This window comes from Ranitomeya imitator, chromosome 1 (genome assembly GCF_032444005.1).
Source record: "Ranitomeya imitator isolate aRanImi1 chromosome 1, aRanImi1.pri, whole genome shotgun sequence".
Taxonomy (NCBI): domain Eukaryota; kingdom Metazoa; phylum Chordata; class Amphibia; order Anura; family Dendrobatidae; genus Ranitomeya; species Ranitomeya imitator.
In genome coordinates, this window is record NC_091282.1 from 690,376,072 (window position 1) to 690,390,698 (window position 14,627).

Here is a 14,627-nt window from a genome sequence, read left to right on the forward strand (position 1 = left end):
TGTTTCCAAGGTCTGATTGGTTCGTTCGGTCTGGCCATTAGTCTGAGGATGGAAGGCCGAGGAAAAAGATAGGTCAATGCCCATCCTACCACAAAAGGCTCGCCAGAACCTCAAGACAAACTGGGAACCTCTGTCAGAAACAATATTCTCAGGAATGCCATGCAAACGAACCACATGCTGGAAGAACAAAGGCACCAAATCAGAGGAGGAAGGCAATTTAACCAAGGGCACCAGATGGACCATTTTAGAAAAGCGATCACAGACCACCCAAATGACCGACATCTTTTGAGAAACGGGAAGGTCAGAAATGAAATCCATCGAAATATGTGTCCAAGGCCTCTTCGGGACCGGCAAGGGCAAAAGCAACCCACTGGCACGTGAACAGCAGGGCTTAGCCCTTGCACAAATCCCACAGGACTGCACAAAAGCACGCACATCCCGTGACAGAGATGGCCACCAGAAGGATCTAGCCACTAACTCTCTGGTACCAAAGATTCCTGGATGACCAGCCAGCACCGAACAATGAAGTTCAGAGATAACTTTACTAGTCCACCTATCAGGGACGAACAGTTTCTCGGCCGGACAACGATCAGGTTTATTAGCCTGAAATTTCTGCAACACTCTCCGCAAATCAGGAGAGATGGCAGACACAATGACTCCTTCCTTGAGGATACTCGCCGACTCAGATAACCCCGGAGAGTCGGGCACAAAACTCCTAGACAGAGCATCCGCCTTCACATTTTTAGAGCCCGGAAGGTACGAAATCACAAAATCAAAACGAGCAAAAAATAACGACCAACGGGCCTGTCTAGGATTCAAGCGCTTGGCAGACTCGAGATAAGTAAGATTCTTATGATCAGTCAATACCACCACGCGATGCTTAGCTCCCTCAAGCCAATGACGCCACTCCTCGAATGCCCACTTCATGGCCAGCAACTCTCGGTTGCCCACATCATAATTACGCTCAGCAGCAGAAAATTTCCTGGAAAAGAAAGCACATGGTTTCAACACTGAGCAACCAGAACCTCTCTGTGACAAAACCGCCCCTGCTCCAATCTCAGAAGCATCAACCTCGACCTGGAACGGAAGAGAAACATCTGGTTGACACAACACAGGGGCACAGCAAAAACGACGCTTCAACTCCTGAAAAGCTTCCACGGCAGCAGAAGACCAATTAACCAAATCAGCACCCTTCTTGGTCAAATCGGTCAATGGTCTGGCAATGCTAGAAAAATTACAGATGAAGCGACGATAAAAATTAGCAAAGCCCAGGAATTTCTGCAGACTTTTCAGAGATGTCGGCTGAGTCCAATCCTGGATGGCCTGGACCTTAACCGGATCCATCTCGATAGTAGAAGGGGAAAAGATGAACCCCAAAAATGAAACTTTCTGCACACCGAAGAGACACTTTGATCCCTTCACGAACAAGGAATTAGCACGCAGTACCTGGAAAACCATTCTGACTTGCTTCACATGAGACTCCCAATCATCAGAGAAGATCAAAATGTCATCCAAGTAAACAATCAGGAATTTATCCAGATACTCACGGAAAATGTCATGCATAAAAGACTGAAAAACAGATGGAGCATTGGCAAGTCCGAACGGCATCACCAGATACTCAAAATGACCCTCGGGCGTATTAAATGCCGTTTTCCATTCATCTCCCTGCCTGATTCTCACCAGATTATACGCACCACGAAGATCAATCTTAGTAAACCAACTAGCCCCCTTAATCCGAGCAAACAAGTCAGATATCAATGGCAAGGGATACTGAAACTTAACAGTGATCTTATTAAGAAGGCGGTAATCAATACACGGTCTTAGTGAACCATCCTTTTTGGCTACAAAAAAGAACCCTGCTCCCAATGGTGATGACGATGGGCGAATATGTCCCTTCTCCAGGGATTCTTTCACATAACTGCGCATAGCGGTGTGTTCAGGCACGGACAAATTAAATAAACGACCCTTAGGGAATTTACTTCCAGGAATCAAATTGATAGCACAATCACAATTCCTATGCGGAGGTAGAGCATCGGACTTGGGCTCTTCAAATACATCCTGAAAGTCAGACAAGAACTCTGGGATGTCAGAAGGAATGGATGACGAAATAGACAAAAATGGAACATCACCATCTACTCCCTGACAACCCCAGCTGGTTACCGACATAGAGTTCCAATCTAATACTGGATTATGGGTTTGTAGCCATGGCAACCCCAACACGACCACATCATGCAGATTATGCAGTACCAGAAAGCGAATAACTTCCTGATGTGCAGGAGCCATGCACATGGTCAGCTGGGCCCAGTACTGAGGCTTATTCTTGGCCAAAGGTGTAGCATCAATTCCTCTCAACGGAATAGGACACCGCAAAGGCTCCAAGAAAAATCCACAACGTTTAGCATAATCCAAATCCATCAGATTCAGGGCAGCGCCTGAATCCACAAACGCCATGACAGAATACGATGACAAAGAGCATATCAAGGTAATGGACAGAAGGAATTTGGACTGTACAGTACCAATGACGGCAGAGCTATCGAACCGCCTAGTGCGCTTAGGACAATTAGAAATAGCATGAGTGGAATCACCACAGTAGAAACACAGCCTGTTCAGACGTCTGTGTTCTTGCCGTTCAACTTTAGTCATAGTCCTGTCGCACTGCATAGGCTCAGGTTTACTCTCAGACAATACCGCCAGATGGTGCACAGATTTACGCTCGCGCAAGCGACGACCGATCTGAATGGCCAAGGACATAGACTCATTCAAACCAGCAGGCATAGGAAATCCCACCATAACATCCTTAAGAGCTTCAGAGAGACCCTTTCTGAACCAAGCCGCCAGCGCAGATTCATTCCACTGAGTGAGTACTGACCACTTCCTAAATTTCTGACAATATACTTCTACATCATCCTGACCCTGGCATAAAGCCAGCAAATTTTTCTCAGCCTGATCCACTGAATTAGGCTCATCGTAAAGCAATCCAAGCGCCTGGAAAAACGCATCAACATTACTCAATGCAGGGTCTCCTGGCGCAAGAGAAAACGCCCAGTCCTGTGGGTCGCCGCGCAAAAAAGAAATAATAATCAAAACCTGTTGAATAGGATTACCAGAAGAATGAGGTTTCAAGGCCAGAAATAGCTTACAATTATTTTTGAAGCTCAGGAACTTAGTTCTGTCACCAAAAAACAAATCAGGAATAGGAATTCTTGGTTCTAACATAGATTTCTGATCAATTGTATCTTGAATCTTTTGTACATTTATAACGAGATTATCCATTGAGGAGCACAGAGTCTGAATATCCATGTCCACAGCTGTGTCCTGAAGCACTCTAATGTCTAGGGGAAAAAAAAAAAAAAACTGAAGACAGAGCTGAGGAAAAAAAAAATGATGTCAGGACTTCTTTTTTCCCTCTATTGAGAATCATTGGTTTTGGCTCCTTGTACTGTTATGCTGTGCTATCAGGCAACACAGTGTGCAGTAATTAGCGCACATACAGTGATATGGCAATAACCCAAAAACAATAGAACAAGCTCTGAGACGTGGAATCTCTGCAGACTGCAATACCTGAACCTATCCTCACACAACTAAAAGCAGCAGTGGATTGCGCCTAACACTACCTATGCAACTCGGCACTGCCTGAGGAGCTGACTAGCCTGAAGATAGAAATACAAGCCTGACTTGCCTCAGAGAAATACCCCAAAGGAATAGGCAGCCCCCCACATATAATGACTGTTAGCAAGATGAAAAGACAAAACGTAGGAATGAAATAGATTCAGCAAAGTGAGGCCCGATATTCTAGACAGAGCGAGGATAGCAAAGAGAACTATGCAGTCTACAAAAAACCCTAAAGCAGAACCACGCAAAGGGGGGCAAAAAGACCCACCGTGCCGAACTAACGGCACAGCGGTGCACCCTTTGCGTCTCAGAGCTTCCAGCAAAAGAGAATAGCACAGCTGGACAGAAAAAACGGAAACAAAAACAAAGTAACACTTATCTAGCAGAGCAGCAGGCCACAGGAAAGATGCAGTAGCTCAGATCCAACACTGGAACATTGACAAGGAGCAAGGAAGACAGACTCAGGTGGAGTTAAATAGCAAGGCAGCCAACGAGCTCACCAAAACACCTGAGGGAGGAAGCCCAGAGGCTGCAATACCACTTGTGACCACAGGAGTGAATTCAGCCACAGAATTCACAACAGATTGGTCACTTCTAAGTTGACAATAGCCAGATGGATATGATCGACTATTCAAGAAGCTTATCGCGTCATAGTCAAGCCTATCCCAGCGGGGATCAGGGCACATTCCACTCGGTCGGTGGGGGCTTCGTGGGCCATTCGGCTTCAAGTGTCTGCTGAGCAGGTTTGCAAAGCTGCGACCTGGTCTAGCCTGCATACTTTCACAAAGCATTGTAATGTCTATACTCAGGCATCTGCAGACGTGAGCCTGGGTAGACGAATTTTGCAGGCAGTGGTAGCGCACCTTTAGACATCAGGCGCTGTGAGTTTACTCTGTTATATTGTAAATTCCCACCCAGGGACTGCTTTGGGACGTCCCACGGTCCAGTGTCCCCAAATGTGGCGAAGAAGAAACAGGGATTTTTGTGTACTCACCGTAAAATCCTTTTCTCCGAGCTACTCATTGGGGAACACAGCACCCACCCTTTTTTGACTTGTTGCCTATGTTGAGTGTTATAGTTTTGACATGTTGTACCTACGGTTGATTTTTGTTAATCTCCTACTGCTTGGTAACTGAACTGGTTCTATCCGGAGCCAGTGGGCAGTGTATACTGCAGAGGAGGAGCTAACCATTTTTGTATTTACTTAGTGTCAGCCTCCTAGTGGCAGCAGCATAAACCCATGGTTCTGTGTCCCCCAATGAGTTCGGCTCAGAGAAAAGGATTTTACGGTGAGTACACAAAAAGCCCTCTTTTGTTATTTTTTATATATATACATGTAACAAAAAACCTGATCTAAACCATAGGTGACTTTCTGATGATCGCTTCCCTTTTATTTAAAGTTTGCTTTACTTTGGACATTACCTAATTAGTATTAGTTTAGAGACCCCCCACCCCCTCCACCCCCCACCCCCATACATCAGAGTGTCTATTTACAGGAATGGTTATCCATGTAATGTAAGAAAGCTTGAGTTATGCCAGAACAGTACTTGTCTGTCTGTTCATGTTAATACCATAATATTGTCTTTTTAGAAACTGGATAAAAAGTTGCGTGAAAATCTTAGAGATGCCAGAAATAGTCTGTTTACTGGAGATAACCTTGGGACAGGACAATTCAGGTAATAATCTTAATAGACTTTCTTATACTTTACAACTTTTCTTCACTGTTAGGCTGCTTTCACACATCAGGTTTTTTGCCGGATGCCGGCGCGGCGCATCGCTGGATCCGTTTTTTTTTTTTAAAGAAACCGGAGGCAACCGGATGAGTCGGATCCGTTTTTTTAGCCAGATCAGGTGTCCGGAACCGGCGAAAAACCGGATCCGGCTCATCCGGTTGCCTCCGGTTCGTCCGGTTTTCTTTCCGGTTTTTTACGGATCCGGCTTTAAAAACGCCCCCTGAAAGGCTAAAAAGGTGATTGGTCGGCTGAAAACTATATATACAGTGTTCTTAACATCTGCGACGGGTTGGAGAGGAGCAAGAGACAGAGCAAGATGAATGGCATTATTGCAAAGATTCTGCAGAACAACGTGGATTTCATCACAGAGGCGAATCGATTAAAAGCTATTGTGATTGAAAAAGAGGAAGAGAGACAGCGTGTCATGCGTCTGCGACGACGCCGTTTGTGGATCCACCCCATCACGGCACAGAGAATGACCCGGGGAGTCTTTTCAACGTTGTATATGGAGCTTCGAGGTGACCCTGAAAAGTTTTTCTGCTATGTTCGGATGAAATCATGATAAATTCAAACTTCCCTCACTCTTCAGAGGGGACTAAAGGCAGGGCCCCCCAGTTTTTTTTTAGATGTAAATGAGACTGCCCACTGTGAATGCACATATTTGGATAGCTACACCTAATGTTGCCTAACCTTTCCAAAGTAAAAGCCCATATAAACATTAGCTAAATGTCAGCCAAACCCACAAGGATTGGCCCACCACCTACTGTGTATTAGGGCCTCCCAATTGTCACCCAACGGATAATGATGGTCCAGGTCAGTGCTCTTCGGCCATGGACAGGAGCTTCTCCAATATCCTTACCCTCCATAATATGGAGGTCTGGCTTATGATTAGCCGGTCTGGTGAGACGTCACCATCATCTGTATGTGGCACAGGTGACGTCACACCAGACCGGCAAGTAAAAACAAAATGCACAGAGGAACTCAGACTTAGAAAAATCCCGCAGCTCCTGTCCATGGCCAGAAAATGCTAACCATGACCGTGGACCAGGGTTGTGCCAAGCGATCCATTCATCTGAATTTCCAGTATACTTTTTGTATAGATTTATTTTATAAAATTTTAAAAAAGTTTATATTTCTGCAGCTTTGATGTATCAGGACAGTAATGTTCATTGTAAACTTGCAGCCAGCGCTCGTCTAGTCGTATATTGGAGGTTAATTATCTCTTTCATTGAGAGATCACAATGCTATTATTTGTGAGGCTATCAGCTTCCTCCAGTTTGCAATGGTTAACGCTCATTTTGTTTTTTTCTCTCTTTCAGTTTTCAGAGGCCTTTGCTAGTTCTTGTGGATAGAAATATAGACCTTTCTACGCCTCTACACCACACGTGGACATACCAGGCCTTGGTGCACGATGTTCTGGTGAGCTTTTGTTTCCTAAATGAAACTTTCATGTGTGACAGGATGTTACTTTCTGCAGACATGTAACATCTGTTTTCTTTAGAAATAGTCACATGACTTTTTTTTTTTTTTTAAAGCACCACTTTTTTTTTTTTATGTCAGCGCTGGAGTGGTGCTTTTAACCCCTTTCTGACCTCGGACGGGATAGTACCTCCAAGGTTAGATCCCCTGCTTTGATGCGGGCTCTGGCGTTGAGCCCGCATCAAAGCCGGGACATGTCAGCTGTTTTGAATCGAGATCCACCCGCCGTTATTAACTACCGTATATACTCGAGTATAAGCCGAGAATTTCAGCCCATTTTTTAGGCTGAAATTGCCCCTTTCGGCTTATACTGGAGTCATTGCCAGGGGTTGGCAGGGGAGGGGGAGCAGTAGCTGTCTAATCATACTCATCTGCTCCTGGCGCGGTCCCTGCAGGTCTCTGGTTCTCCGGGCGCTGACAGCTTCTTCCTATATTGAGCGGTCGCATGGTACCGCTCATTACAGTAATGAATATGGACCCGACTCCACTCCATAGGGAGTTCCACCGCTCCGTCTTCCGCATCCTCTGCAGTGACGCTCAGGTCAGAGGGCGCGATGAGACGATTAGTGTGCGTGCCGCCCTCTGCCTGAACATGAGTGCAGAGGATGCGGAAGACACAGCGGCACCCAGGAGCGGGGGATGTGGCTATAGCAAGTGTCGGGGGCTTGAGCGACAAGAGGTGAGTATTTGTTTTTTTGTTTTTTTTTTTAATCGCATCAACAGCATATGGGGCATAATAGTCTATGGAGCATCTTATGGGGCCATAATCAGTATTTATGCAGCATTATATGTAGCAAATATTTCTATGGAGCATCTTATGGGGCCATAATCAGTATTTGTGCAGCATTATATGGGGCAAATATCTCTATGGAGCATCTTATGGGGCCATAATCAGCATTTGTGCAGCATTATATTGGTAAATATCTCTATGGAACATCTTATGGGGCCATAATCAACATTTGTGCAGCATTATATTGGTAAATATCTCTATGGAGCATCTTATGGGGCCATAATCAGCATTTGTGCAGCATTGTACGGGGCAAATATCTCTATGGAGCAACTTATGGGGCCATAATCAGCATTTGTGCAGCATTATATGGGGCAAATATCTGTATGGATCATCTTATGGAGCCATAATCAACATTTGTGCAGCATTGTATGGGGCAAATGTATGTATGGAGCATCTTAGGCTACTTTCACACTAGCGTTTTTTGACGTACGTCGCAATGCGGCGTTTTGGAGTAAAAACGCATCCTGCAAAGTTGCCCGCAGGATGCGTTTTTTCTCCATAGACTTTCATTAGCGACGTATGCGTCGTGTTTTGGCGGACCGTCGGCACAAAAAACATTCCATGTAACGTTTTTTGGTGCGTCGAATCCGCCATTTGCGACCGCGCATGTGCGGCCAGAACTCCGCCCCCTCCTCCCCGAACCTTACAATGGGGCAGCGGATGCGTTGTAAAACTGCATCCGCTGCCCACGTTGCTCTCTTTTTCGCAGTTTGCGTCGGTACGTCGGGCCGACGCATGGCGACGGCCCCGTACCGACGCTAGTGTGAAAGTAGCCTTATGGGGCCATAATCAACATTTGTGCAGCATTATATGGGGCAAATATCTGTATGGATCATCTTATGGAGCCATAATCAACATTTGTGCAGCATTGTATGGGGCAAATGTATGTATGGAGCATCTTAGGCTACTTTCACACTAGCGTTTTTTGACGTACGTCGCAATGCGGCGTTTTGGAGTAAAAACGCATCCTGCAAAGTTGCCCGCAGGATGCGTTTTTTCTCCATAGACTTTCATTAGCGACGTATGCGTCGTGTTTTGGCGGACCGTCGGCACAAAAAACATTCCATGTAACGTTTTTTGGTGCGTCGAATCCGCCATTTGCGACCGCGCATGTGCGGCCAGAACTCCGCCCCCTCCTCCCCGAACCTTACAATGGGGCAGCGGATGCGTTGTAAAACTGCATCCGCTGCCCACGTTGCTCTCTTTTTCGCAGTTTGCGTCGGTACGTCGGGCCGACGCATGGCGACGGCCCCGTACCGACGCTAGTGTGAAAGTAGCCTTATGGGGCCATAATCAACATTTGTGCAGCATTATATGGGGCATATTTTAATATGGGGCATATTTTAATATGGAGCATCTTATGGGGCCCATTATGAACTGTATGGAGCATTATATGGGGCTCCTGATTCAATATGGATATTCAAAAACACTTAATCTACTGATGTCTCAATTAATTTTACTTTTATTGGTATCTATTTTTATTTTTGACATTTACTGGTAGCTGCTGCATTTTCCACCCTAGGCTTATACTCGAGTCATTAAGTTTTCCCAGTTTTTTTGTGGCAAAATTAGGGGTCTCGGCTTATACTTGGGTCGGCGTATACACAAGTATATACGGTAGTAAATTCCGCTGTCAAATGATGACAGCGGCATTTAACTAGCGCTTCCGGCCATCGGGCCAGAAATGAGCGCATTACTGACCCTCGTCACGTGATCGGGGGTCAGAAATACGTCGGCATAACAACCAGAGGTCTCCTTGAGACCTCTATGGTTGTTGATGTCGGATTGCTATGAGCCCCACCCTGTGGTTGGCGCTCATAGCATGCCTGATCTGAGCTTCGCTCCTATGTAGCAGAGCCAATTGAGTTGTGCCAGCTTCTAGCCTCCCATAGCCATGGCAATGGCAAAAGTAAAAAAAAATTTTTTTTTTAAAAATATGGAAAAAAAGTTAAGTTTAAATCACCCCCCTTTCGCCCCATTCAAAATAAAACAATAAAATAAAATCTACACATATTTGGTATTGCCGCGTTCAGAATCACCCGATCTATCAATAACTTTGCTATATATATCCCTATACTATGTGTAGGCATTTATTATAGCTATTCTACTGTAAGCTGTCAGTGTCATTTTACTGTACACCGCACTGAATTGCCGGCTTTTCTCTCTAACACCGCTGCGTATTCCTCGCAAGTCACACTGTTGGTCCGTGTGTAATCCGTATTTTTCTGGCCCCCATAGACTTTCATTGGCGGATTTTTTGCGCAGTACGGTGACAAACGCAGCATGCTGCGATTTTCTACGGCCGTAGAAGACCGTATAATTCGGATCAGTAAAATACGGCTGATAGGAGCTGGGGCACAGAGAAGCATTGCACCGTATGCAATCCGTATTTTCTGCACCTCTCATACGTCCGTAAAACTCGCTAGTGTGAGGCCGGCCTCAAATTGAGGCACCTCCTCTGCTTAGATTGACAGCTACCAGATGAAACCATTGAACAGAGTTATTCACTGTGTTGCTGTCGCTGCCAAGTACTGCAGATCAGCTCCTATTCTGTTGTACGGAGCAGCGGATGCCACTCGCGGAATGGGGCAGCAGCTGCTTCACACGGAACGGAGCAGCTCTGTTCAGTGTTTTCATCCATCTGGGATGGATAGCAGCTAATCGGTGGACGTGAAAAAAAAACAAAAAACCACTTCGGAAGAAGCAACAACACGAAATGCGCGTTAGGGGGCTCTCACACATTGTACTCAAGTTTGAACTTGTGGTATGTCGCTCTAAACGGTTGTATGTATATTTGTTATGAGGCTTCCCTTGCACCAATGTATTATGATAATAAACTTAGCACTTTAGAAAATTATTTGTTTATGTATTTTTGCTGCTACTATGATACAGATTTATAAATAAAGATATACATAACTATTGATTGGTGCTTGGTATACTCTGAAAAATGCATATAAGGAACTATAGGGAAGACTGCAGTGGGCTATATGTATTAAATCTTCAACAAGATGTAATTCTTTCCATCCCACTAGAGGGCAGTATAACAATAAAATAATATGGTATATACAACTGTCCTATGCATTCTTTTCCTTGATTTTGTACAACGTGTTTATGGAGATTGTGACTGTAGTCTTTTTTTGATAATGAGATTATTATGATCTATGTGGATATATAGTGAATATAGTTCCCTAATCCCAAATAATGAGAACAGCTTTTGTCTGAGAACAATCATGTATTTTTAAAAAATAATTGTTTAATGCCACTTCGTACTTGAATGTACCATGTATTGTCCAATCATGTGCTACCCTATAATTTATATGTTTTATTAATTATTGTGTTTTAGTAAAGATTTATTGATTTTAAGAAGAGTTTTCCAAGCTTTTTTGATTGGGTAATAATCAGTGGACATGTTAGGTGATGGACCTCCACTAATCTGATTTTGATGACCGATTTTGCTCATGGGTCATAAATATCACATGCCCTGACAATTCGAATAGCATAATTAAAGGGTTTGTCCAATCTTGGGCATTTATGGTATACTAGGTGGTGGCCCAATTGTAACGCATCGGGTATTCTAGAATATGTATGTAGTTTATTTATGAAGATTTTAGAATAATGCAATTTACACACAGGATTTGGCCGGCCGGCCGCGACCAATTAGCGAAGCGTGGTTCAAATCCCGTGCCAATTCGCGGGCGGACTGCGACTGTTGCTGATTGGTCACGCCGGGCCGCGAAAAATCAGTGAAGCCAGGGCCGGCTCCAGGTTTTTGAGCGCCCCGGGCAAAAGAGTTTCAGTGGGCCCCTCTCTTTAACACATACCACGATTCATAATGCACAGATACAGCAGAGAAATATAGTACAGCCAAGTAGCGTATAACACAGCCCACGTAGTATATATCACAGCCCGCGTAGTATATTGCCCAGCCACGTAGTATATTGCCCAGCCACGTAGTATATTGCCCAGCCACGTAGTACATTGCCCAGCCACGTAGTATGTTGGAAAATATGTGTAAGTGGGTTAAGAGCTGGCTCAGGGATAGGAAGCAAAGGGTGGTTATTAATGGAGCACACTCGGACTGGGTCGCGGTTAGCAGTGGGGTACCACAGGGGTCAGTATTGGGCCCTCTTCTTTTAAACATATTTATTAATGACCTTATAGGGGGCATTCAGAGCAGAATTTCAATATTTGCAGATGACACTAAACTCTGCAGGGTAATCAATACAGAGGAGGACAATTTTATATTACAGGATGATTTATGTAAACTAGAAGCTTGGGCTGATAAATGGCAAATGAGCTTTAATGGGGATAAATGTAAGGTCATGCACTTGGGTAGAAGTAATAAGATGTATAACTATGCGCTTACCGTATATACTCGAGTATAAGCTGAGATTTTCAGCCCAAATTTTTGGGCTCAAAGTGCCCCTCTCGGCTTATACTCGAGTCACGGTTGGCAGCAGGGTCGGCGGGTGAGGGGGAGAGGGCGCTGAGGCATACTTACCTGCTTCCGGGGCTCCTGGCGCTGTCCCTGCAGTTCCACGGTCTCCGGGTGTCGCAGCTCTTCCCCTGTTCAGCGGTCACATGGGACCGCTTATTAAAGTAATGAATATGGACTCCACTCCCATAGGGGTGGAGCCGCATATTCATTTCTCTAATGAGCGGTAACTGTGACCGCTGATAGAGGAAGAGGCTGCGGCACCCGAAGACCAGCTGTCCTGGGGAAGGAGCAGGACGCCGGGAGCAGGTAAGTATTACATATTCACCTGTCCGCATTCCACCTGCCAGGCGCCGCTATGTCTTCGCGTCCTCTTGCACTGACTGTTCAGGTCAGAGGGCGCGATGACGTACTAGTGTGCGCGCCGCCCTCTGCCTGATCAGTCAGTGCGGAGAGACGCCGAGACGGGACGCCGAGGAGCTGCAAGCAGCAAGAGGTGAGTATGGCGTTTTTTTTTTTTTATTGCAGCAGCAGCAATGGCACAGCTTTCTATGGTACATCTATGGGGCAATAATGAACGGTGCAGAGCGCTATATGGCACAGCTATGGGGCAATAATGAACGGTGCAGAGCACTATATGGCACAGCTATGGGGCAATAATGAACGGTGCAGAGCACTATATGGCACAGCTATGGGGCAATAATGAATGGTGCAGAGCACTACATGGCACAGCTATGGGGCAATAATGAACGGTGCAGAGCACTATATGGCACAGCTTTCTATGGTACATCTATGGGGCAATAATGATCGGTGCAGAGCACTATATGGCACAGCTATGGGGCAATAATGAATGGTGCAGAGCACTATATGGCACAGCTTTCTGTGGTACATCTATGGGGCAATAATGAACGGTGCAGAGCACTGTATGGCACAGCTATGGGGCAATAATGAACGGTGCAGAGCACTATATGGCACAGCTTTCTGTGGTACATCTATGGGGCAATAATGAACGGTGCAGAGCACTATATGGCACAGCTATGGGGCAATAATGAACGGTGCAGAGCACTATATGGCACAGCTATGGAGCAATAATGAATGGTGCAGAGCACTACATGGCACAGCTATGGGGCAATAATGAACGGTGCAGAGCACTATATGGCACAGCTTTCTATGGTACATCTATGGGGCAATAATGAATGGTGCAGAGCATTACATGGCACAGCTATGGGGCAATAATGAACGGTGCAGAGCACTATATGGCACAGCTTTCTATGGTACATCTATGGGGCAATAATGATCGGTGCAGAGCACTATATGGCACAGCTATGGGGCAATAATGAACGGTGCAGAGCACTATATGGCACAGCTTTCTGTGGTACATCTATGGGGCAATAATGAACGGTGCAGAGCACTGTATGGCACAGCTATGGGGCAATAATGAACGGTGCAAGCACTATATGGCACAGCTTTCTATGGTACATCTATGGGGCAATAATGAACGGTGCAGAGCATTATATGTGGGGCACAGCTTTATATGGAGCATTTATGGGGCCATAATGAACAGTATGGAGCATTATATGTGGCACAGCTTTATATGGAGCATCTTATGGGGCAATAATGAACGGTATGGAGCATCTATTTTTATTTTTGAAATTCACCGGTAGCTGCTGCATTTCCTACCCTAGGCTTATACTCGAGTCAATAAGTTTTCCCAGTTTTTTTGTGGCAAAATTAGGGGGGTCGGCTTATACTCGAGTATATACGGTAATTCTAAAACTCTGGGCAAAACAGTCAATGAAAAAGACCTGGGTGTATGGGTGGATGACAAACTCATGTTCTCTGCCGTATGATGTTGTAATGAGTGATTCATTACTTAAATTTAAGAGGGGATTGATACCTTTCTTGAAAAAGCATAATGTTGCAGGGTATATGTTGCAGATTCCTTGATAGGGCGTTGATCCAGGGAACTAGTCTGATTGCCATATGTGGAGTCGGGAAGGAATTTTTTCCCCCAAAGTGGAGCTTACTATTTGCCACATGGGTTTTTTTTTCCTTCCTCTGGATCAACATGTTAGGGCATGTTAGGTTAGGCTATGGGTTGAACTAGATGGACTTATAGTCTTCCTTCAACCTTAATAACTATGTTACTATGTATATTGCCCAGTCACGTAGTATATAGCACAGAGACGTAGTATATAACACAGCCCATGCAGTATATAACACAGGCCACGTAGTATATAGCACAACGATGTAGTATATTGCCCAGCCACGTAATATATACCACAGCCACGTAGTATATAGCACAGTCACATAATATATTGCACAGCCACGTAGTATATAGCACAGAGACGTAGTGTATATAACACAGCCCATGCAGTATATAACACAGGCCACGTAGTATATAGCACAGCGATGTAGTATATTGCCCAGCCACGTAATATATACCACAGCCACATATATAGCACAGCCCACATAATATATAGCACAGCGATGTAGTATATTGCCCAGCCACGTAATACAAACCACAGCCATGTAGTATATAGCATAGCCCACATAGTATATAGCACAGAGATGTAGT

The 14,627-nt window shown here is 45.1% G+C and overlaps 1 protein-coding gene across 1 annotated transcript in view; it reads left to right on the top strand.

Annotated features, from left to right (window-relative positions):
* SCFD1 (sec1 family domain containing 1) overlaps positions 1-14,627 on the top strand; it is a 172,256-nt gene that overhangs the window by 49,235 nt on the left and 108,394 nt on the right. Inside the window, exons 9-10 of the mRNA XM_069730265.1 lie at positions 5,203-5,288; positions 6,665-6,764. Coding sequence (XP_069586366.1) covers positions 5,203-5,288; positions 6,665-6,764 — 186 coding nt within the window. The remainder of the gene's footprint in view (positions 1-5,202; positions 5,289-6,664; positions 6,765-14,627) is intronic.